We start from the raw sequence: 26,935 nt of genomic DNA, 5'->3' as shown, positions 1-26,935 counted from the left end.
TCTTTTCAGAAGAGTAAGCATTTCCTGGTTGGCTGCCCAGGTGGTGCCGCCCTGTTCTCCTCTTGTCCCATTGGAGGAGGCGCGCCGTGCGGTGACAGGTCTGTGGGCGCTGCCCTAGGTGCTGGCAGCCGGGCTCTCGGCAACAGGCGGATCGGGTCCGGCCATGGCGGCTCTGGAGTGGTACGCACACAAGGCTCTGGGGGACGGCGTGTACTGGATCCAGGAGCGCTTCTACGAGTCCGGGAACCGAGCCAACATCTGGCTGGTGCAGGGTTCCCACCAGGACCTGGTCATCGACACCGGCCTGGGGCTCCGCAGCCTGCCCGAATACCTCAGCTCCTCCGGGCTGCTGCCGCACGGCAAGGACGGGGGATCGGGGCGCCGGCCGCTCATGGCGGTGGCCACACACGTCCACTTCGACCACGCCGGGGGCCTTCACCAGTTCCAGCAGGTGGCCGTACACCGGGAGGAGGCGGAGGCTCTGATCCGGGGGGACAACTTCGAGACGGTGACCTGGCTGTCTGACAGTGAGGTGGTGAGAGAGCCCATCCCGGGCTGGAGTGCCAGTCAGTTCAAGGTGGAGGCGGTGAAACCCAGCCATATCCTGGAGGACGGTGAGAGACACCACGGACTGTCACCCATCTACTACCGGGGGATGGCAACCAATCAGCTTCTAGCTTCAACTTCTTCACTCAAGCCTTGTAAATAAAAGTTAGAAGCTGATTGGTTGCACACAGTCTGCAAAACACGGGACGCGATTGTGATGTCATTACTTCTAATGGTCCCCCAATTGTGCTGTGATTGTCGACGCTTTTCGCTCAAAAAGGAACATGAGCTTCTTTTGGGCGATGGCGATTTACAGCGACAGTCGTGTCAACATCGCAGTGCCAGAAGTAATGGCATCGCAATTGCGTCCTGCATTTTGCAGCCATTTGAAATTAGGGCTAAAACAACTAATCGATTAATCGATCATGAAATTAATCGATTACTATTTTCATAATCGATTGATCGGCCAGTAACATAATGGGGTTAAAAAAATAAATAAAATGACCCCTTTATAGTACAAAAAGAGCAAATAATCTCTACTGTAAATATTACATTCACAGTTCTACAGTAAAATAATGAACCCCTTACAGTAGTGATTATCTGCTTTTTGTACTATAAAGGTCTCGTTTTAGTTTTTTTTAACCCCATTATGTTACTAAACGTCTTAGACCTGGTTCACATCTATGTGTTTTTAGTGCTTTTTGCAGAAGCGCACTGCAGTTCATTTACATGGTTTCCTATTGGACACGTTCACATCTACACTTTTTTCAGCCGCTGCGTATTTGGAAAGGGTCAGGGAGTTTTTTTTAACGCAAAACGGTGCTTTTTTGGTTCAATATACTTCAATGGAGAAGCTGCAGAAAAGCATGTAATGCGTTTTTGCAGCAATTTGTGTTTTTTTTAATCTGCCCAACAACAAATTGGCCAAAAATAATGCAAAAACACAAATCGCAGCAAAATCACGTGCACAAAAATCAAAACGCACAGCAAAAAGCACTGCAGAAACAGATCGAAAGCAAACTGCATAGGTGTGTACCGAGCCATGCTGGCCACACGGATCAATTTTCAGACGAAAATATTCTGACGAAAAATCTTTGTACATTCGCTGAATAAAAGAATGTTTGGAAATTTTCACTTGTTTTTAACATTCTGTTTTTAAAATGAATATAATTTCTGAATGAAAACCACATCCACTATCTGAAAATTCCTTTGACCAAAAAGTTTTCTATTTCCAAACTTTCCCGTCACTGGTTGAAAACGAACGTCGATTTGACCCCACTAACGATTAGAAAATCGAACGAACGCTCTTAAAATTATATTTTTTTTGAAGGAAGACATTGTTCATTTTTTTTTTATTAAAATACAAAACGATCTCTGAGTCTAATGATATTTACCAGATTCACCCTTTAATAGTATATACAGTATATCTCCTCTAATAGTATATACAGTATATCTCCTCTAATAGTATATACAGTATATCTCCTCTAATAGTATATACAGTATATCTCCTCTAATAGTATATACAGTATATCTCCTCTAATAGTATATACAGTATATCTCTTCTAATAGTATATACAGTATATCTCCTCTAATAGTGTATACAGTATATCTCCTATAATAGTATATACAGTATATCTCTTCTAATAGTATATACAGTATATCTCTTCTAATAGTATATACAGTATATCTCCTATAATAGTATATACAGTATATCTCTTCTAATAGTGTATACAGTATATCTCTTCTAATAGTATATACAGTATATCTCCTATAATAGTATATACAGTATATCTCTTCTAATAGTATATACAGTATATCTCCTCTAATAGTATATACAGTATATCTCTTCTAATAGTATATACAGTATATCTCTTCTAATAGTATATACAGTATATCTCCTCTAATAGTATATACAGTATATCTCCTCTAATAGTATATACAGTATATCTCCTATAATAGTATATACAGTATATCTCTTCTAATAGTATATACAGTATATCTCTTCTAATAGTATATACAGTATATCTCCTATAATAGTATATACAGTATATCTCTTCTAATAGTGTATACAGTATATCTCTTCTAATAGTATATACAGTATATCTCCTATAATAGTATATACAGTATATCTCTTCGAATAGTATATACAGTATATCTCCTATAATAGTATATACAGTATATCTCCTCTAATAGTATATACAGTATATCTCCTCTAATAGTATATACAGTATATCTCTTCTAATAGTATATACAGTATATCTCCTCTAATAGTATATACAGTATATCTCCTCTAATAGTATATACAGTATATCTCTTCTAATAGTATATACAGTATATCTCCTATAATAGTTTATACAGTATATCTCTTCGAATAGTATATACAGTATATCTCCTATAATAGTATATACAGTATATCTCCTCTAATAGTATATACAGTATATCTCCTCTAATAGTATATACAGTATATCTCCTCTAATAGTATATACAGTATATCTCCTCTAATAGTATATACAGTATATCTCTTCTAATAGTATATACAGTATATCTCCTCTAATAGTATATACAGTATATCTCTTCTAATAGTATATACAGTATATCTCTTCTAATAGTATATACAGTATATCTCCTATAATAGTTTATACAGTATATCTCTTCGAATAGTATATACAGTATATCTCCTCTAATAGTATATACAGTATATCTCCTCTAATAGTATATACAGTATATCTCCTCTAATAGTATATACAGTATATCTCTTCTAATAGTATATACAGTATATCTCCTCTAATAGTATATACAGTATATCTCTTCTAATAGTATATACAGTATATCTCCTCTAATAGTATATACACTATATCTTTTCTAATAGTGTATACAGTATATCTCCTCTAATAGTGTATACAGTATATCTCCTCTAATAGTATATACAGTATATCTCTTCTAATAGTATATACAGTATATCTCCTCTAATAGTATATACACTATATCTTTTCTAATAGTGTATACAGTATATCTCCTCTAATAGTGTATACAGTATATCTCCTCTAATAGTGTATACAGTATATCTCCTCTAATAGTATATACAGTATATCTCTTCTAATAGTGTATACAGTATATCTCCTCTAATAGTGTATACAGTATATCTCCTCTAATAGTATACACAGTATATCTCTTCTAATAGTATATCTCCTCTAATAGTGTATACAGTATATCTCCTCTAATAGTATATACAGTATATCTCTTCTAATAGTGTATACAGTATATCTCCTCTAATAGTGTATACAGTATATCTCCTCTAATAGTATACACAGTATATCTCTTCTAATAGTATATATAGTATATCTCCTCTAATAGTATATACAGTATATCTCTTCTAATATTGTATACAGTATATCTCCTCTAATAGTGTATACAGTATATCTCCTCTAATAGTATATACAGTATATCTCTCCTCTAATAGTATGTACAGTATATCTCTCCTCTAATAGTATGTACAGTATATCTCTCCTCTAATAGTATGTCTATTCTAATAGTATATTCAGTATATCTCTCCTCTAATAGTATATACAGTATATATCTCCTCTAATAGTATATATAGTATTCCTCTCTTCTAATAGTATGTACAGTATATATCTCTTCCAATAGTATATACAGTATATCTCTTCTGTCTGTTATTCTCAGAGTGGATTTGATATTTTTCTCCCTAACCATATAGTTGGTTATTTATATTTACCACTGCATAGAGATATTTAGGAATAAATTGCCTTTTTTTAAACTTTACATATTAACTAAATTATACACCACACTTTTTTTTTTTTTAAGGTTATTAACCGATTAATCAAAACAATAATCAGCTAACTAATCAATTATGAAAATAATCGTTAGTTGCAGCCCTATTTGAAGTCTTCTGATTCTGCCTGCGATCATGTGTGAATGCAGCCCTAGGGCCAGTTCACACCACATGCAGTCCACTGTGTTCTTTTTCTATATCAAAAGTGCATGGAAAGTAGGTTCTATGTTTACAATGGCATAGTTCACACCAGTGTGGTCAGATTGGCTCGGTTCACATTGGTGCGATGCGGGAAGCCCTACGAATCCACTGCGGGTTCCCACATCGCACCCGACTCGCAGGCAGTTCACACTGCCTATATCAGAACCGCTGGGAGTGTCAAAACAAAGTTAATGACGCCCCCAGATCGGTTCTCATATCGCAGTGCAAATTGTCAATTCGGACAGGAATCGGATCACATGACCAAAAAAAGGGTCCTGCTTGACTTTGGTCCCAATGTGATGCAAATTCAGCCATACAATCTGTATGGCTGAATTTCCATCGCCCAGATATCACACATGATTTGTACACCAGTGTTGTGCTAATCACATACGATGTCTCACAGCGACAGGTCCATGTCCGCTCCTCTGTACAGAGTGGACACAGACACAGCCCACTGTACTCTGTATACCCTGTATACCGGATTGACTGTCATCCAATCCGCTAGACAGATGGTGAATGGATCCCCACCCGTTTTTATTTAAGCAGACGCAGGCAGGTGTAAATGGACATGTCTGTTTACATCCGAATCCCCATACAGAACAATGGGCAGCCTGCTCTGATGAATTCAAGAATGGTTTGAGGAACACAACAGCAAGCTTGAGGTGTTGACTCAGCCTCCAAATTCTCCAGATCTCATTCCAACTGAGCATCTGTGGGATATGCTGGAGGGACGATGGAGGCCCCACCTCACAACTTACAGGTATTAAAGTGGTTGTAAACCTCAGACATGAAATCTGAACAAAGCATATCCTTCTATAGCAGCCTTTTTAACCAGGGTGCCTTGAGGTTTCTTCAGGGGTGCCTTGGCAAAATGCCTAAAAATTGCCCCAAAATTGTATACAAGCTGGTGGGCGGATGAAACCTGCCTTTTAGTTACACAAAGCCACAGGTTTTCTTTGTACACCATTACAACCTTCTAGCTGCCAACCTCCTAATGACCAATGGCATCACCCGTTGATAAGGAGAATGTCAGTTGCCCACATATCATCATTGTTTGACCCTCCCTTGCCTCTCTCCATCAGTGTTGGGGTCTCATTAGCTGAGTGATGGAGAAAATCACGGATTGGCGGTGCTGATGGGCACTGATAGGCATTGATGGGTGGCACTGATAGGCTGGACTGATTGGTGGCACTTGTAGGCAGTGATGGGCACTGATTGCTGGCACTGGTTGGAAATGGTGGGCACTGATTGGTGACACTGTTGGCGCTATAATGTAATCAGGGAACTGATGATCAATGCCCTGATTACATGTTTTGTTGCCCCCTGTGAGGGTGTGAGTCAGTGTGAGACAAGGAGCGCCGATTACCAGCATCTCCGTGTTTACATGTGACTGGCTGTGATTGGACACAGCCGATCACATGGTTAAAGAGCCACAGACGCGGCTCTTTACAGAGTTTGGGGTCGCGCCGTACCCTAACAACATGTTGCAGCTGCGATTGCCATGCTGCGCGCCCCCGCGGGCATGTGAGAGCAGCCGTTCTGGGATATCGTCATATGATGGCGTCCCAGAACGAGAGCCGCACCGCCCCGCCGTCATTTGACGGTTGGTGGGCGGCAACTGGTTAACATGGTTTTCTATGGTATACGTTAACATCAATGCGTTTTTCAACCGGTGCATTTTTGGACAGGGTCAAGGACTTTTTTCCCTCCACAGATTGCGTTTTGAACACGTAGACTTCAGTGGACCTGCACCAAAAACACAAGTGTTATTTACATGCGTTTTGCATTTTTTTTTTTTTTCTCCATAAGAAACTGTGTATAGCTGGTTGTTCAGGAGCGGGCTGGAAAGCTGCCCGCCGCTTCATTGACTACCGATCAGTCATCAATAAATCAGCAAAAAACCAGCATGGCCCCAACCCCCCCCAGCCCTTCAGGTCTAGTATGGATTTTGAGGGGAATCCCATGCCAAAAAAAAAATGGCATGAGGGCCCTCCTAAAATCCATACCGGACCCTTATCCCGAGCATGCAGCCTGGCAGGTCAGGAAAGGGAGGGGACGAACGAGCAGGGAGGTTATGGAGAAAAGCAAAAGAAACGCACATGAAAAGCATTTGTTAAAGAAAAAACACAAAACGCATGAAAAGGTTTTGCAAAAATGCAGGCTTAAAAACGCACTGGAAAAACGCACTGGAAAAACGCATCAACCACAGTTGCATAGATGTGAACCTAGGGTAAAGGATAAGTTCACCTTTTGTAACATGTTACACCTATATTCAGGGTGGTAAATGTAACATGTTACAAATGCACCGGCCCCCGAGTGTCCATTTAGACAGCGATCGGGGGACCTTCTCCCCCAGCTCACTGCCACTATCTAAAGAAAATGTGGCCGTGCGGGGCTCTGCCCACCCAGCCGTTTCATCCATTCACAGAGTTCTGTGAAAGGGAAACTATAATATCGAAAACCTTTGCGGCTGTCTCAATGAACTACTACCGTGGCTTTGTTGATCGCTCTGGTAGTTCATTGTCTCTTCGTGTCAGTGTGTATCTGCCTGGCCGTACGAGGTACGAGCAAACTGATAGATACACTGACAGGTCTGCAGGAGTCCTGCATGGCATCTGATCTGCTGATCGTGGGTGCAGCAATGCTTTACAGGCTCCAAGTAAAAAAAAAAAAAAGAGATGCATATTTTTGTACCTGCAAAAATAATACACATTTATTTTTATTTTTTTTTTTAAAGGTGAATTTATCCTTTAAATATGGTCAAGGCTGTTTATCTGTCATTCTATGTATGTATGCTCAGATGTGTGGTTACCAGTGTACAGCCACAGCCTGTCAGTGATTTATACAGACAGCTGTACACAACACCTAGGACTCCGAGGTACAGAAATACTCTTCTTTTTGGTGTACAGCTCTTTGCACTGTGTGAATGAGCCCTTACCAAGGCTTAAAGAGGGGACAAGCAGCAGCCATTGGGACTTTTAATTCTGCCTCTGAAGGTCCTTGTTTTAGTGTTTCCTGATATAGGGTGACAATGGGCAGTCTCCTGCATTGCCATCATGTGACATTCCTTTCTGATGGAGAGCAGTGATCGCGTCATCGTGCTTGGCAGGTTACCTTATGATTACAACTGTGGATTATGTCTGTATTAGGCTCGGTTCACACCAGTGCGATGCCAGACATGTGATTTGCACCGCATTGTTCTGCAGATCACATGCGATGTCTGTGCGATCAAGGAACCCGCGCTGGATTCACAAGGTCGCATCGCAACCAGTGTGAATAAAATATGACATAACGGCCATCGCTGGAGTGGCTGCAAAGAGGCTGCAGGAGATCAGCAGTACTGAGGTGCAGTAAAGGTTTAAGTAAGGGTGAAAACTAGTATTTTATAAAAAGTGAACCTGACATTTGTTTATGATATGTAGTGCTTTAATAAATATAATGATGTTATTTAGGGTTTACATCAATTTGATTATATGTACCTGTTCTTTATAGGTGCCCTCAGGAGAATACGATTTTTAGTGGCATGCTTTTGTCATTTAACAACTACGATTTTTAGTGGCATGCTTTTGTCATTTAACAACTAATAACGCGCCCTTTGTGATAATGGCGTAGTATTTTATTTCGGTGATCACATGTCATTTGCCCAGTGCCGCATTCCTTTTGTTTATGATCACATGCGATGTCTGTGCGATGCGAATTGATTGAGCCATACAAACTGTATGGCTTAATTTGCATCACATTCAGACCAAACTCATGCAGGACCCTTTTTTCACATGGGTGTCCCCAACCATATGAACAGGTTGCGATTTAGATGCGGTGCAAATTTGCTGTGAATTTGCACAGCACTTAGTGTGAAGCGGCCCGTACAGTGTGTGTTTTTTTTTTTTTGCCTAAGCAACTTGCATATGTAAAAGGCCCCTTTCACACAGCCGTTCCAATCAGATCCACCTGTCAGTTTTTTAGGCTGGTTTGAACGGAAGCTCAGTGTCAGTCTATGGGCAGGTAGATGAAAACAGACATGAATCCAATTTACATCTCATTACTTCTGAGGTCATCTAGGCTGAAAAAAAAAGAAAAAAAAAAAAAAACAGAAAAGGGTTGCCTCCTTTTTTTTTTTTCAGACCTAAACTTGATGTATTGGAGGATAAAGAATAGAAATAGATCCATTGATCTAACATTTGTTAAAGTGATTCTAAAGGTTATAATTAACCACTTCAGCCCCGGAAGGATTTGCCCCCTTCTTGACCAGAGCACTTTTTGCGATTCGGCACTGCGTCTCTTTAACTGACAATTGCGCGGTCGTGCAACGTGGCTCCCAAACAAGATTGACGTCCTTTTTTCCCCACAAATAGAGCTTTCTTTTGGTGGTATTTGATCACCTCTGCGGTTTTTATTTTTTGCGCTATAAACAAAAAAAGAGCGACAATTTTGAAAAAAAAAAGCAATATTTTTTTACTTTCGGTGATCAGTGTCCTGTCACTAGGCAGAATGGGGAAATGCTTTACATCAGCATTTCCCCGCTCTTCCTCTCCATGAAACGATCGCGGGCATCCCCGTGGACATCGAATCCGCGCGACCCGCGGTCGGACTCACGGACCTCGTGAGATCACATACAGCTAAGTGATTTCGCGCAGCGGAGCCAACCTGCCGCAGTATAACTGCGACGGCTGGTCCGCAAGCAGTTAAATAAAATAAAAATAAATAAACATGTTATACTTGCGTGCTCTGTGTAATGGTTTTGTATTTGTACAGAGCAGCCCCAATCCTTCTTTTTTTTTTTTTTGGATCCCCCGCCAGCAGTCCTGGCTTCTCCCCCTGCCATATGCCCCCAATTATAATCCTCTTTTTTCGGGCAGACTCGATCCCAAGCCACGATCTGTGTGTCCATTCACATACAGAGCGTGCTCACTGAGGAGCCAATGAGGAGAGAGACTCTGAACCCGATTGAACATCTCTGGAGAGATCTAAAAATGGCTGTGCATTGACGCTCCCCATCCAACCTGATGGAGCTTGAGAGGTTCTGCAATGAAGAATGAGAGAAGCTTCCCAAAAATAGGTGAGCCATGCTTGGAGCATCATACTCAAAAAGACTCAAGGTTGTAATTGGTGCCAAAGGTGATTCACCAAAGTATTGAGCAAAGGCTGTGAATACTTATGTACGTGGGATTTTTTTTCGTTTTGTATTTTTAATAAATTTGCAAAGATTTCAAACAAGCTTCTTTCACATTGTCATTATAGGGTATTGTTTGTAGAATTTTGAGAAAAATAATGAATGTAATCCATTTGGAATAAGGCTGTAACATAACAAAATGTGGAAAAAGCGCAGTGAATACTTTCCGGATGCATTGTATCTATGGGCTTCTGTTCCACCCAAAAGTGGAATTTCTGCTCGTTGTACTACTCCCCCCTTTAGTGCCACATTTGGCACCGTTCCCACTTCCAGGAGCCTCAGCCGCAGGTATAGACGTCACCGCCCGGGCTTCCTCCTCCTCCCCTGGCCACCAGGCAAGTAGGAGAGAGGAGCAGAGCCACGCGCAGCAGGGTTCCTAGCGTGAAGCCGCAAGGCTTCACTGCCGCGTTCCCTTACTCGCAATGGCGGCGGCATGCACCTGACAACTGATGGAAACATCAGCTGCAGTGCCGACATCGCTGGACTCCAGAACAGGTAAGTGTCCTATTATTACAGGTCAGCAGCTGGCTTTTAATTTTTGCAGTGGTGGGCGGACCTCCGCTTTGTCTTTTAGGACAACATACACATTTTGTTATGCCAAACAGCCACTTCTGTACCACGTCCCACTTGGTGTGGTGCATTTTAGCTCACAGAATTGTGTCCCTGCCATGATAAGGTGTGTTTGCACCCCAGGATGAAAGTCCCCAGCCTCCCCCGGATATTCGGTGTCATGTAGGGTTATCAGTGTGATAGAACAGTGTTGGTCTGAGCCGAAACCAACTGCAAAGACACAGCAAGGAGAAGCCTGTAACATTATATCTAGCTGTACATTTCCTCTATTATTATATGATTTTGTGGGTTGTATTCTGCCTGTAGATTATTCCCTCTGGTTTTCAGAATATGCATATTCAGTGTTTCCAGCGTGCAAACAAGAAGCAAAATGCCTGTGTGTTTAGAACCTCAGCAAGTGTAAGGGGGCCTTAAGGTAGAACTTTTCTTAAAGCAGAACTCCGGGCAAAAACTTTTTTCCATGTTCTCGTTGCTGATCTCCTACCTTCACCAACTATGTCAGCCATGTTCTTCTGAGCTCTCTAGTTCCTCTGCAGTAGCCTGCTGAACTTGCTGAAAAACTGTTATTGCCTGGTGATTTACTGTTTGTAAGACCGCTGGCTGCTATCCCTCCAGTAACCCCAGCCAGTGGTCTGACACGCCCCATTGTAGTCCCTTGAAAGTGAGCAGGGACTTGTACTTCCGCCTGGCTGGCTGTAGTGGGCAGAGGGGTCTCACAGCCCTTGGTCTGTGCCGCCCATAGAGGTGGTGTCCTCCTCCCCTGCTCCCTCCTTCTCCTCCCTGCCAGCACTGCCCCAGTGACACCGCACTGATGGGCACTAATACGGCACTGGTGACACCGCACTGATGGGCACTGATAATCTGCTCTGGTGACCCCGCAATGATGGGCACTTATAATCTGCACTGGTGGTGGTCCCTGACATTTGGTCTGGTGGTGGTCCCTGACATTTGGTCTGGTGGTCCCTGACATTCGGCACTGGTGGTGGTGCCTGACATTCGGCACTGGTGGTGGTCCCTGACATTGGGCACTGGTGGTGGTCCCTGACATTGGGCACTGGTGGTGGTCCCTGACATTGGGCACTGCTGGTGGTCCCTGACATTGGGCACTGCTGGTGGTCCCTGACATTCGGCACTGGTGGTGGTCCCTGACATTGGGCACTGGTGGTGGTCCCTGACATTTGGTCTGGTGGTCCCTGACATTTGGCACTGCTGGTGGTCCCTGACATTTGGCACTGCTGGTGGTCCCTGACATTTGGCACTGCTGGTGGTCCCTGACATTTGGCACTGGTGGTGGTCCCTGACATTTGGTCTGGTGGTGGTCCCTGACATTTGGTCTGGTGGTCCCTGACATATGGCACTGCTGGCAGTCCCTGACATTGGGCACTGGTGGCGGTCCCTGACATTGGGCACTGGTGGCGGTCCCTGACATTGGGCACTGGTGGCGGTCCCTGACATTGGGCACTGGTGGCGGTCCCTGACATTCGGCACTGGTGGTGGTCCCTGACATTTGGTCTGGTGGTCCCTGATATTCGGCACTGGTGGTGGTCCCTGACATTGGGCACTGGTGGTGGTCCCTGACATTTGGTCTGGTGGTCCCTGACATTTGGTCTGGTGGTCCCTGACATTTGGTCTGGTGGTCCCTGACATTCGGCTCTGGTGGTCCCTGACATTTGGTCTGGTGGTCCCTGACATTTGGTCTGGTGGTCCCTGACATTCGGCTCTGGTGGTCCCTGACATTTGGTCTGGTGGTCCCTGACATTTGGTCTGGTGGTCCCTGACATTTGGTCTGGTGGTCCCTGACATTCGGCTCTGGTGGTCCCTGACATTTGGTCTGGTGGTCCCTGACATTTGGTCTGGTGGTCCCTGACATTTGGTCTGGTGGACACTGACATTTGGTCTGGTGGACACTGACATTTGGTCTGGTGGTCCCTGACATTTGGTCTGGTGGTCCCTGACATTTGGTCTGGTGGTCCCTGACATTTGGTCTGGTGGTCCCTGACATTCGGCTCTGGTGGACACTGACACGTTGCACTGGTTTGCATTGATAATAAAATGCTCTGCATTTATAAGGCTGTAACCTATCATACCATGTGTTATGTATGGCTTGCTGGCTGCAGAATGAGGGGTGTGGTTTATGTTGAAGTGGGCGAGTTCATATTTACATGTACAAGCCTAGTCTACCTCCCACATTCACTCCCATCCCAAGGATTCATGGGAAATGTAGGCTGATTACAGTTAGAGAGAGAGAAGAGGATATGATGCAATCACCGTTCTAAGAGATCCTCCCTGCCAGAAAAGATTTTTGAACCACAGAGCTGACTTCCTGAAAATTGAATCATTGAATCAGACATATCTCTTAAGCGGTAAGAAGTTTCACAAATGTAATAACTGTTTAGTGTTGTGTGTGTGTAAAGGGGGGGGGGGGGGGGTGAATGGGGGGCTAAAGACACTGCTGTGAAGGGGGGAGAGGTAACGGGAGGGGGAGAGCAGGGGACACTGATGTGAAGAGGTCAAGGGGAAACTGTGATGTGGGGGGGAGGGCCACACTGGCCACCTGAATGTTTTCTGAAGTACATGTCTACCACTCAGTTTTAAAATACAGCCCCTCTCTCCTTGCCACCCCCTATATGTTAATGGATAGATTCATGCATAGCATGAATCTATTCATTTCCGACCCCTATTCATGCGTCCGGCCCCTTTCAGGTCACCGGGTGCATGAATTACAGCGGCCAGGTTTTTTTTTTTGAAGCACCTGATTAGAACCATAGGCTCTAGTAGGCTTCAAAATAGGGTGGGCTCAGGACGCAGAGGATGTGTCCGGAGCCCACCCAGATGTGTTGCAACAGTGAATGAACACTGAACCTCCACCCGGCCAATCGGGAAGCGGGACTGATACCCGTCACCTGATTGGCTGAAAGGATAGGCGATCCTATTGGACACCTAGGAGAAGGGGAGGATGCACAGCGGAAGTGAGGAGAAGTGCTGCCTGGTCCCCGATGCCTGGATGCCCAGTCCCCGCCACCACTGCATGGATGCCCGGTCCCTGCCGCCCAGATGGAGTAAGTACGGGTGGACTGACGGGGGGACAGCGGAGGGGGGGTTCGCTTGTTTTCCGCCCCCCCCAAACAAAAAACCACCAGCCACCACTGCAATACAGAAGTAGTGAGATGGTTAAGAAAAGTAATGTGATAGCAGGAAAGATTTTTTCTGTATTAAGCTGTTTGCTTGGAGTTGATCTGTAAGGTTGGGTTTAGTTGGGAAGGCCTGGATTTCCATTGGGGGAGATGACTTAGAATATTGTGACAAATGTAAATAGCCAAATATTAGAGGCTGATGTTGTGCGGATGCAGTACATTATTTCCTCTTCTTCCTATGGGCCTTCTGATAACTCCAGCTCTGGTGGTGGGTTCATATTAGGGGTTAGAAGTTAGGTTTGGCTTTAGGATTGGGGTTAGAGCTGGCTTAGATTCAGTTTTAGGTTTGGGGGTCAGTTTGAGATTTACAGTTTCGGTTTCACTTTTGTGATTAAATTGGAGGTTAGGTTGTGGATAAAGGTGAACGCTTAAAATCTTTTTTTAGGTGTTTATCATGTGCAAACGTCATTAATGCTGAAAGTCTATCAATCATGCAGTCTACTAAAAAATACAACTCCTAAGTGATATCACCAAATACAGTACATAATACAGACATAAAACTGCCCATCCACTATACATTCTGATGGTACAATTTCTTTTAGAGCCCTTTCACACCGAGGCGGTTTGCACCAACCTGAAAGTGCCGCTGCTTTGTCTCTAGTGTGAAAGCCCAGAGGGCTTTCACACTGGAGCGGTGCACTAGCAGGACGGGAAAAAAAGTCCTGCTAGCAGTATCCATGGAAAGGTGAAGGAGTGGTGTGTATACCGCTCCTTCACCGCTCCTGCCCATTGAAATCAATGGGGCACCGCGGCTATACCGCAGAGGCGCTTTACAGTGGTTTCTAACCCTTTCTCAGCTGCTAGCGGGGCGGTTTTACCGACTGTAAAGCGCCGCTAACAATAGCGCCGCCCCGCCCCACTGTGAAAGGGGCCTTAGGCTCACAATACACATTACAGTCTAATGCCCTGTACACACGGTCGGACATTGATCGGACATTCCGACAACAAAATCCATGGATTTTTTCCGACAGATGTTGGCTCAAACTTGTCTTGCATACACACGGTCACACAAAGTTGTCGGAAAATCCGATCGTTCTGAACGCGGTGACGTAAAACACGTACGTCGGGACTAGAAATGGGGCAGTAGCCAATAGCTTTCATCTCTTTATTTATTCAGAGCATGCGTGCCACTTTGTGCGTCGGATTTGTGTACACACGATCGGAATTTCCCACAACAAATTTTGTTGTCAGAAAATTTTATATCCTGCTCTCAAACTTTGTGTATTGGAATTTGCGATGGAAAATGTGTGATGGAGCCCACACACGGTCGGAATTTCCAACAACAAGGTCCTATCACACATTTTCCGTCGGAAAATCCGACCGTGTGTACAGGGCATAACTCCATACAATCTTTGTACACTCAGCCTTAGGTCAACCAAAGGCCCTACTTACACCATCCAATCTGTGTCTATCCATTGAAGCAGGCCCTTCCACTACATACTTGTTGATAGATTTAAAGTGTTACTAAACCCTGGATCCTGCATTCACTATATCTGCTCTCCCACAGAACATGGAAATGCAATTATTTTAATAAATATAAACTGCTAAATACCTTTTCTCATCAGCAGTATATAGCAGTCTTGTGACTTTATCAGCGATTGGCCGAGCACTGGTTAAAGCTTGTAGGAGGAGTTTTCATTCTCCTCTGACTGCCCTATGAGGTTGCATAACCCCTGACCCTCTGTCTGGACTGTGCTGATTGGCCCTGTGCTGATCACATGCACCCTCCCAAAAAACCTCTTTAGCAATACACCAAACTGAGCATGTGCAGAGTATCTCAAAGGCTCTGTACTATCAGCAGATGGATTGGGGACTGGGGAAGAAGGGGATGATCAGAGAAGACAGGATCAAACAGCCTTTTTGCACAATGCGCAGGATTAACCTGTTAGGTTCCACAGTGAGTATAACAAGCATGCTTTGCTGCATATACAGACTGATTTTACTGTTGTGGGTTTAGTAACACTTTAAGGCTCCATTTACCATTTGAAATTCTGGGCAGAATCACCTCGATTCTGCTCGCAAATTCCAAAACGTGGCAATCACTAGACAACACACAATGTCAAACGCAATGCAGTTCAGCCACACCTGTCACGTGACAGGAAATTGCAGTAAACTGCGCCTTTCAAAAACGCTTAAAAATTGTTGCCCAAAAAGGTGCAGGAGCTTCATTTCAGGCAACAAGGGTGCATAGGGCAGCCCATTCAAGTGTATGAGCCGACCCTATGCGATACACACATTTTATTACTAGATAAAAGATGAATTACAGACAAAAGACCTATTTGTTATTGTTCTGTGATCTGTGCAGCCTTGAGATTGAACCGAGTCATCTCTGCCTCATGTCATTAGATTGTCTAAAGCTATGGGAATCATGCCTAGAAATTGCTTATCTTTGGATTTGATATCAAAGCTGCAATAAAAGGTAATGACATTTAGCAACACTCCAGATTCTCTTGTAGCAGGGAGAGACAGGCTATATTCTAGTAGGTGCTAAGCTCAGCCTACCCACCCACCACCGACATATAAATAGATTCCAAGTTGGAAGGGGGGGCTCCATGTACACTAAGGGAGGAAAGATTGAAAAAGCAATTATAACCTCTTTGGATATGTTTCAGCTGTCAGAGAATTCAAGAAAATCTTTCATAGGTAAAACAGACAGCCGCTTTAAAACAGTCATGAAAGATTAGCATGGACAAATCTTTTTGGCAATACTTGTCTATTGGGTCACAGGAGTGCATTTACTTTTGTTCTCCTGACACCGGGGTATTACCCACTGAGGGGGCAGATCTTCATGAAGGATCCCAACAACATTGTCAGGATCCACCCTTCTGCTTGATTGAAGCTCTGCCTTTTAGTTCATGTCTGAGCTAGAGCCCTTTCCCCAGCCAGCAGTCCAGTGAGCTCTGGAGGTGCAGAGTGGGGTGCAGAAGTTGTGTGATCGCCCATCTCTCGATCACAGCCTCAGTTCACACTATGAACCGTATATGAATCACACAGGAACTGCACCCCATTCCTGTTCATTTCACGTGCGATTTAGTGCCGTGAGATTCGAGGCCCGCTCCTTGTGCAGGGTGACGGGTCTTGTCCCCGCTCCCTCCTGTCGTTTTCTGCAGGCGACCTGTAGGGGGTGGAGGCTATGTACAGCACAGTAATGATGTGACTGCTACTTTTGCATGGTAATACCCAGGTCTGTAAAGGCATTCAGTGCACAGCTTGGATTTATATCCTTTTTAGTTATTGATGAATGTAACTAAATTAAAGTTTTTGTTACTGGAGTTTAGCTCTAATGGTCAGATAAGGGGTTAGTATTAAAGTGATATTAAAGGCTTTCGTTTTTTTTTTTTTTTAAACAAACTTGTTCTACTCACCTGCTCCGTCTAATGGTTTTGCACATAGCAGCCCCATTCCTCCTCTTCTCAGGTCCCTTGCTGGTGCTCCTGGGTCCTCCCTCCTGCCAAGTGCCCCCAAAGCAAGAAGCTTGCAATGGGGGCACCCAAGCAGGCTTGTTCCTGAGCCATAGCTCTGTGGGTCTATTCACACACAGAGCAGTGGTTCGACCCCGACCCCTCTCTCTACTCATTGGCTCACTGGCTGTAATTGAAAGCAGTGGGAACCAATGGGGAGGGGGAGTCCCCAGAGAGCCGAGGCTCTTGTGCACATTGCTGGATTGAGATGGGGCTCTGGTAAGTATAAGTTGAGGCTGCTGCACAGAGAAGGTTTTTACCTTCTTGCATAGAATACATGTAGGTAGAAAACCTTGTGGCACTAAACAATACCCTTTAAAAATAAATAGGAGGAATAGAAATTTTTTTTAACCTAATGCAAGAAATGCATTAAAGTGAGTTCCACTCGTTTTTCTGTTTATTAAAAGTCAGCAGCTACAAAAAGTGAAGCTGCTGCTTCTTAATAAACAGACACTTTCCTGTCCCACAATCCAGCGATGTGGCCGCCCGAAGCCTCGCTTTTCTCCCTCTCCTTTTTGCGGCGCCAGCATTGCAAGTGTGGACACCCGGCTGTGACAGCTTGCTGCGCACCCTGAATGACTGAGCAATCTCCTGGGACCTGTGACGTGTCCCAGAAGATTCCAGGGAGAGAAGGGGCGTTGTGAGCAGAAGTGGGAGCTGGGTACCTGTCAAAACTAGGTACCCCCACCCCCCAAAAAAATGACATGCCAAATATGGCATGTCAGGGGGTGAGGAGTCCTTAAATCGGATGTTCCACTTTTGGGTAGAACTCAGCTTTAAGGTAAGAAACGTTTTAGCTTTATCGGTTTTACGTGTTTGGTTTTAAGTGTACAAAGCCAATAGCGGATCCAATGCTTGTACTTTGAAGTGTAAGAAGAGACTTATTTTTTTTTTTTTTTGTTAATTTCCTTCCACTGACACTGCTGAGAAAGTAGCAAACAGATCCTGAAGATGTTCTTCCAGTTTTTCCCCCATGAATGCATAATGGAGACATTTACTCCTTTGAATCGATTCACCATAATACAAATTGAGGTGGTCACCTCTTTTAGCCGTGTGTTTAGCAGGCATATGAAAACGAATTCGCTGGATGGTGTTACAAATACAGGCCAGCGGTTTATGTCTTGCATAATAGCTTTTAAATGTTTGTTCACACTGAAATAATCATGAAATAGATGATCATGCATTATGTATGTGGTGTTGTTCGGAGCTTGCTTGTGCATATTATATCTGTGACCCATAATTACTCACAATGGCAGAGGGATGATGACATTGTTTCCTGGAAGCATGTACATTATGAGGATTTCACCGGAGACCATTTAGCGGCCACGGTACAACACATTACAGATTTCAGCTTTTGTAGTGAACATGGAAGGAATTATTCACTAAAGTTGCTGTAGTGTTTTGCCATGTAGTGCAAATATAAGATATTTTTTGCAACAAAAATCCCAGTTTTAATACTGGGCACTTTAAATAACTATAACATCTGCATATCCATTAGAATGACAGTCCACCCAGAAGTCATACTTCAGTGTTGTGCACAGGCCGATGGATTGAATGGCTTCCTATTGGCTTGTGGCAGAAATGTATAACCTTGTAGGTTCATGTGTGCTGGTGTCTTATTTTTACACTATAGGGATTGCTGCTTCAGGAGTGAAGCTGGCCATAGATTACCCATTTTTTTTTTTTCGATCAGCTAAGAGGGAAAGCGAGGTGGAGGTAGGAATCCTTCCTTACTGGCACGTTGTTTTCCAGCATTTCCCAGTCAACAAAAGTTGATTGGGAACAGCTATACATAGATCAAAATTTGGTGGGTCTATGCTGAACTGGCCAAATTTCAATCCATCTATGACCAGTTTGAGACCGCGTGAGATGTGGGATCAGAACTGGGACCTGGAACTGGCAGAACTGGGAATGATTCATACAGTTCAGTGACCTCCCCCGCAATTAAATGAATAGTGGCTTAACTGATCACTTAGACTCCTTTCACACTGGAGCGGTGCGCTGGCAGGGCGTCAGAAAAAGTCCTGCCAGCAGCTTCTTTGGAGCGCTGAACTCACCGCTCCTCCATCACTCCTCTCCATTGAAATCAATGGGGCAGTGCTGCTATACCGCCGGCAAAACGCGGAAGGATTTAATCCCTTTTCGGCCGTTAGCGGGGGGTTAAAAACCCCCCCGCTAGCGGCCGAATAGCGCCAGTAAAGCGGCGCTAAAAATAGTGCCGCTGACGCCCTAGGTGGCACAGTGTGAAAGGGCTCTTATGCAGCACCATGGCAACTTCAGATCAAACAAGGCTAAGATGGAAGCTTCCTTGGCTGTAAAGTATAATATGTGTATGTGGTGGCAGCAGGGATTGGTTAAAGCAGATCTGAAGTCAGAATTTGATTTCACTGGTCCTCGCTGCTCCAAAAAAAAAAGGCCTGGAAATGCCTGCCCAGTCTTTGGAGTGGGCTTTCCTCTAGGTCAGGGGTCTCCAAACTACGGCCCTCCAGTTGTTCAGGAACTACAATTCCTATCATGCCTAGTCATGTCTGACTGTCAGAGTTTTACAATGCCTCATGGGACGTGTAGTTCCGCAACAGCTGGAGGGCCGTATATTTTGGAGATCCTTGCTCTAGGTCAACCCAGTTGCTTCCCTGACAATTCTGCTTCTTCTCCTTGGTCGATGGAAGTTCTTGTTTGAAGCAAACACTGGTAATATTTGAATAACCTTTTGACAGCTACCATGTTCCCTTTTTTCTCTTTCTTATTTGCTGAAGCTTTTTTTTTTCATAGTACAAAACTAAGCAGTCAACAAGCAACACTTTATTATGATATATGATGACCTACTCTGTGGCGCAAAAATAGACAAAATATAAATTTTCTGAAAGTTAGGAAGTTAGGTCATCTGTTCCCAATTTTCACTTGTGAATTCTACTAATCAAAGTGTCAATTTCTGTCCTTGGTAGGTGACATCATCAGCCTTGGTGACAGACAGCTGACGGTGATGCATATGCCAGGACACTCCCGAGGAAGTATCTGCTTACATGACAGAGATCGGAAGATGCTCTTCAGCGGAGACGTGGTATATGATGGATCCATGATCGATTGGTTACCTTACAGTAATATCTCTGAGTATGTTCGGTCCTGTGAACGCCTCAAGGGTTTGGTGGACAGGGGTTTGGTGGAGAGAGTGCTGCCAGGGCACTTCAACACATTTGGAGGAGAAAGACTACACCGATTGGCCTCCAACTACATTTCGAATGCCGGAATGTGCCACAAGGTCTCCACCTGTGCAGTGAGGTCTGTGGCGGGGATAGCACTTCGTGTAACTAATTCCCGGAGAACAACCTGAATTACTGGATGTACCGTGCCAATAATAAACTAAACTGAAGGATTTCTATGCAAACATCTAATACCAAACAAGATAACCGAGCATTCTGTTAAGTATATAGATGTCATTAATGCTGCCCATATCAGCTTATATTATAATCAAACTGCAAGCATACCTGGAAAATACATATAAATCTATTAATCAAATAATTTTATCAGTAGGAGAAACTGGACCTGACCGTTACCTATTACTAAATGGAATGAATTGATGCTTTATTCATTCAGAGTAATATTTTTTGGCTAAAATACAAAGAGACTTATGTACTGGGAAGTAATTATAGTGAAAGGGTATACAGGTAAATCCTGCAAAGCAAAGTATGCTATTGTTGGTCTGTAGAAGCTTTGTTCTTAGAGTATAAATTGATTGTGGAAACACAACACTTCCTGTGGTTAAATGGCCGGATGGAAAGCTATTCTGTACTTTGCATTGACAGGATAGAGTAACAGATCCTCTTGATAGCAGGCATCACTAAAGGTTTATACCTGTCTGCATTCTGCCTTTGTTCCAAACTCCCACTGCATCCTAGATAATTTATGGTTAATCTATGGTTCCTTGCAGTGCCCCCAGCTACTGGACTGCTGTTCTGTCTAAAACTGTGAAAAAACATATCCTCGGAAACCCTCTAGATATGAATGTTCTAGGGAGGAATCTGGCCACTGCATTGTGTAGACTTTCGCTATGCAGTCTTCCTATCAGTTGATTGATTATATTCAGACTTGCTTCTGGAACAGTAATCAAGCAACTGATCAGCACAGCTAAAGCCTGCTCCATCAATTGACCAGCAGGGAGTGTTTAGTTGCTATAGGGGACAGCTGTTGCTACGTAGATACAGAAAATGGGGTGCAGGCTTAAGCCCCTTGTTCTGTATTGCACTGAATGTATTGTACCTTGCTATTTTTGTCTTTGGAGTCTGCGGGTCTATTTGCCTACTGTCCTAGGGTGTCCTGTGCCACAACCCTCTCGCCCTACATTTTGTTGTGAGCAAAACAACTCACTTTTGTTCAGCTTAAAAGTGACTGGCGCCCATTTTTGCTTCAACCGTCCATGCCCACCATGCCTAGATAAAATGTCAGCTTCTGGGGGGGTCAGGGGGGTGCTACACTTGCAAAGGGTGGTTTACTCACTTTACTGATTTTACAGTCAGGGTCTGCTTATTGTTCTTTGCCATCAGCCATTTTAGAAGGAGGTGGGATTATTGGAGGTTTTTGAGACAGAACTGCTACGTTCCTGAAACTTTTAGATGTAAATCTGTAAATATTACTGTTGTATTACTAAATGTTCCTTTGTGGAAGCTCTAATCTCTAAAGATTTACTGAAAGTTTCTTAGTCTCTTAATGACAATAATGGTAAATGGACAATAGCAAGATGGTTGGCTACGTTAATTAAGAGTGTAAACCAAGAACTTTTATGGTGATACATGAAGTGGACCCCCTCCAACATCACCAACCAAATAAATCACCGTTGCACACAGCTCTGCGTGCCAATATCAAATCATCTTCATTTAAAAAAAAAAAAAAAAAAAGCATTCGGCGATTGCTTGCATTTAACCACCTGACCTCCAGAAGATTTACCCCTCTTTATGACAAGGTCATTTTTTGCGATACAGCACTGCTTTACTTAATTGACAATTGTGCGGTCGTGCGACACTACCTAAATAAAATTGATGTCCTATTTTCCCCACAAATAGAGCTTTCTTTTGGTGGCATAGAATACATTAAGATAAAAAACCCTCTGCCGTTACAACCACTTAAACATTGGCTTTAAGAAGGAAGTGTGGGATTTGCACGTGTAAGGCTCTTTCCCAAGATATACGGCTCTGTAAGCCAGTTTATGCTTGGGAAAAGTTAAAAGCGATACTGAACATACAACATGTCATTATCCCTTCTTTTTATGTATACAGATCAGACTACTGTATTTAAGTTAATATAAAAAAAAAAATCATCTGAGTACTTTATTTAATCTTTGCTGTTCAGTGGTCACATGACAATTCTCAGGTCTTCCTGTCCTCTGGGAAAGTTCTGAGGGAGGGGTTTCTGGTACGTATGAATCTGTGTCTGCACATCGCTGATTGGTGCTGTGCTGGTTACATTACATAAAGCTTTCACAGTAGAGAATTAAAATATTTAAAAAAATAATTAATAGCAACAATGTGTCTTAAAGCTTCATACAAACCTATATTTCAAAGCAAATGTTTATTTTTATTTTTTTGTAATAACATGGTGTAAGCGTAGTTTAAATTGACTGACAATAGCTTTCACTTTGTTCACACTGTAAAGATATCTGGAGGAGGTTCTGCCAATCCCCTCCAGGCTGTGAGAAGTAAAGCCTCCATCAATCACCATCTTATACCCTGCCCCCCCCCCATAATGTTAAGCAATGTGAGGACATGGAAGAGAGGATTGTCATTTACCACTGTTTATATGCCCATGTGTGTGGCTCTATAGTCACATGAGCTACACGATAAGAAAAGAGAGGAAATGAAAAGTTTAGAAGGGAACTGAAACTGGGACATGCTCAGTAGAGGTCAACCGCTGGCCTACACAATCTCAGATTGCAGGGAAAACACAAACAGAGAGGGACAATGCACAGTGGGATCAAGCAGGATTTTTGCTATCCACAGAAAACAAATGCTCTAGTGGATGAGTGAGTGTAAACATAATGTAATACAGCATGTATTTTCAGCTTTTGATGATTTGGGTTTAATGACACTTTAAAAGCTAAGTTCACCTTAATAATTTTTTTTCACAGGAGCCAGCAAAGTATTGCACCTGCAGTCAGTGGATTGTGGGTGCAATGTCAGTTTGTTGCAGACTCTTCTTCTAGCACTACCTGTGTATTCATATGGGCTGTCAGTTGGAGAGCTGAAGTGAAGTGGACAATGAGTGTGATGATTATACTTATTGGGTGTCTGTAGGGCACCAACAATCAGTAGTATAGTGGAATCATTGATTTGTGAAGGAGCTATAAAAGAAGTAATCTCTAGAAACAAGTCCCTAGCCCTGACTGTCTCCTGCAGTATGTCCTCAGTATCCAATCACACATGTAGCTTGGATGCATTCTGTGACAGTTTACCTTCACATTACATACTGTGTACTGAATAATAAGTGTGGTCTCTGGGTGATGTCAGGGGGCACACTTGAAATCACATTCATCTAGTAGGTTGACAACCACTGTTTTAAGGACTAGAGTAGGAATCCTACTAAAGTGAGCGAATACAAATCCCTAATCTCACAACATTTTTTAAAAATACCAAATTGCGGTGTTTGTGTATCTAGCAGAAAGCATTGTGAAGAAGGTACTGGATGCATATTTTTTACTTGCAGAAAAGAGTAACTTTGATCAAATATGGGATACTCCGCAGCTGTAACAAAATGTAGAGTCAAGATTTTTATACTTGCTGTAAAGTTTTTTTAAGGGACACAGGATTCAGGTGATATTAAACGCAATTTAAAAGAAACAAAACAAAAAAAACAAACATGTCATACTTACCTGCTCTGTGCAGTGATTTTGCACAGAGCAGCACCGATCCTCCTCCTCTCGGGTTCCCCGCCAGTTCTCTCTCTCTGTCTCTGTCTCTTTCTCCTCATTTGCTCACTGGCAGTGATTGACAGGAGCCAATGGCAATGAGGAAGGAGAGTCCCTGGAGAGCTGAGGCTCTTGTGCACATCGCTGGATCGCAGTGGGACTAAGGTATTTGGGGGACTGCTGCACAAAAGAGGTTTTTTACCTTCATGAATAGTATCCATGAAGGTAAAAAACTTTGAGCCTTTAGAACCATTTTGTTATTCTGATACAGTGAGGTTATACTGCCACCTACAGGAGGTATTTCAAAATTGACTAACACTGTCCCTCAATGAATGATAAAAAAACACAACATTTTTATATTTTCTTTAAAGCAAAATTCCACCCAAAAGTGGAACTTCTGCTTATCTGACCCCCCCCCCCCCCCCCTGTCCAGTGCCACATTTGGCACCTTTCGGGGGGGAAGGGAGATCGGTTACCTGTTTTTTACAGGTACTTACCGCAGTGAATTACATCAGCAGCTTGGCCCTTCTCCTCCCTCCCCTTTTGCCGAGCCAGTGAGAGAGCACAGCATGCTTCGCGCATGCACAGGACTCGCCGTGAAGCCGGGGGGCACTTTTTTTTTTTTTTTAATTTTAATTTTTTTATTTTTACAATATTCCTTAAAAAAAAATGTTGATCACTTTTACTCCTGTTACAAGAAATGTAAACATCCCTTGTCATAGGAATAGTGCATGACAGGCTCTTCCTTATGGAGAGATCTGGGGTCAATAATAAGACCCCATATCTCTCCTCCAGGCTGGAAAGCCTGAGATAAAAAAAACAAACCAAAACATTACGATCTCCACTTTCCAGCCGAGAACACGGCAGTATTTACAACTGGTCGCGCCCGGACCTCTGAGAGTCATAGAGACTGCCAGGGACCATCTGGTTACCGGTATTCTTTATGGTGAACTTCCACCAGCAGCGGATTCCTTCTTCGGCTCGCTGATCACACAGACGAGCGGGTAGAAGCACCAGTGGGGGGGGGCGCCTGTAAGAACAATCAAGTGGCTTAACTGCCACTATGATTGTTCTTATGGTGCAGGAAATCGCTGGCTGAAAAGAACAATACCGGGTTGATGCCTGTAGGTGCGGTATAACCACTGAAACAGGAGGACGTCCATGTACGCCCTCCTGGCAGGAAGTGGTTAAAATCTTTTTTTCTTGAAGTTCATTGAGGGACACAGAATAGTAGTAAGTCTTGGAATTCCACATGTAGGTGGCTATATAAACCATTTGTCTTAGAATAACTGAATCCTGTGTCTCAATGACAGATCTTCAGTTCCATCCTGTGGCCAATCTGATTAATCAAACAAGCTTGCACACTGTAGAAATAACTGCCTTGTTTTTGTGTAATACGAGTGTATATTTTGCTGATTTTAGTGTAGTAGTAAAAGCAAGAGTCTAATTTTTTTTCAACGTTTTATATTTATGAAAAATATTATATTCTTTATAAAGTGTGAAATGCAATGTGTCAAAATATTTTTAGAGGTTATAATTAAATATTATGAGCTATGGTTATTAAAGTTATAATAAAGTATTTGTATTCCTGAGCTAAATCTATCTATCGATATACAGCATATCTATCTATCTATATATCTATATATACAATATATGCCATAACATAATTTTAAGAATGTATTTTATACAAATGCAGAGAAAAAAGTTGCAGAATGATGTGACGTGCATTCATTTTTTTCAAAGTATCTTTGTAAAGCTTTGCTATAATATAAACACAAATAAAAGAAACTCGCTGTATCAGAGATGTTTGTGATATTTATCATGTTGAAGGACCTATAAAATTTGGTTACATACAGGGCGGATTTGATTTAAATCAAGTCGATTTAAATCACAATTTTTAAAGAGCAAATGTCATCTCTGTCCCGCAGCGGCTCCTCCTCTGACCTGCTGTTGACTCACCGACAGTCCCATTCACTTTAATGGGCCGGCTGGTGATGTGGCAGTGACACAACAAGGTGAGGGATGTGGCGGCAGCAGGTGAGTGGATGCCCACTAACAGGCGCTGTCATGATGGATCTGAAATGACAGGTGCTCTTTAAATGTAAGGACTTATTCTTGCTGGTAGTTAGAATCTTTAATATTTGCAAACAAAATGAATGTTTCCTATTTAGAATAATAAGCTGTCAGGTTAGTAAAACAGCGATATCAGAACTGATTTAATCATACAGTTGGCAGTGTACATAGATTTGCAAAACAATGGGGTAAAGGAATATTCCTGAACTTTGTTTATCTCATGGTTACTGTGACATTGTGTGAATGCATCAATGCAGTGCATGTTATCTCAGCTTGCAGAGCTTGGATTCATTGAATGAGTTTACCAAAAATGTAAATATTGCAGAATATACATTGAAACATTGAATGAGTTTACCGAAAATTTTAATATTGCAGAATATACAGCCTTATGCTACATAACTGAGCTTCATTTCATGCTGAATAAACTAAATTATTAATGTATCTTAACCCTTTCATGACTAAGCCTATTTTTGACATTGGGTGTTTACAAGTTAAAATCTGTATTTTTTGCTAGAAAATTACTTAGAGCCCCCAAACATTATATATATATTTTTAGCAGAGAATCTAGAGAATAAAATGGTGATTGTTGCAATATTTTATATCACACGGTATTTGTGCAGTGGTGTTTTTTAACCACTTGCCGACCGCCGCACGACTATATACGTCGGCAGAATGGCACGGGCAGGCAAAAGGACTTACAGGTACGTCCTTGCCTGCCCGCGGGTGGGGGGTCCGATCGGACCCCCCCCCGGTGCCTGCGGCGGTCGGCAAATCTCCCCCGGCGATCGGTGGTGAGGGGGAGGCCATCCATTCGTGGCCCCCCCCTCGCGATCGCTCCCAGCCAATGGGATCATTTCCCTGCCTCTGTATTGTACACAGAGGCAGAGGAAATGATGTCATCTCTCCTCGGCTCGGTATTTTCCGTTCCGGGCTGAGGAGAGAAGACTGCAATGTGAGTGCACCAACACACACACACACAGTAGAACATGCCAGGCACACAAAACACCCCGATCCCCCCCCCGATCGCCCCCCGAT

General features: G+C 43.1%; 1 protein-coding gene across 1 annotated transcript; it reads left to right on the top strand.

Annotated features, from left to right (window-relative positions):
• The first annotated feature begins 53 nt into the window (after window positions 1-53).
• Window positions 54-26,341, top strand: MBLAC2 (metallo-beta-lactamase domain containing 2). The gene is made up of 2 exons (XM_073624493.1): window positions 54-614; window positions 19,878-26,341. Exons 1-2 carry the CDS (start codon window positions 164-166, stop codon window positions 20,261-20,263), a joined length of 837 nt encoding a protein of 278 aa, XP_073480594.1. The 5' UTR covers window positions 54-163; the 3' UTR covers window positions 20,264-26,341.
• Window positions 26,342-26,935: the final 594 nt, after the last annotated feature.

The sequence above is a fragment of the Aquarana catesbeiana genome, linkage group LG01, assembly GCF_042186555.1.
Source record: "Aquarana catesbeiana isolate 2022-GZ linkage group LG01, ASM4218655v1, whole genome shotgun sequence".
Taxonomy (NCBI): domain Eukaryota; kingdom Metazoa; phylum Chordata; class Amphibia; order Anura; family Ranidae; genus Aquarana; species Aquarana catesbeiana.
This window is presented reverse-complemented; position numbering and strand designations above follow the sequence as displayed.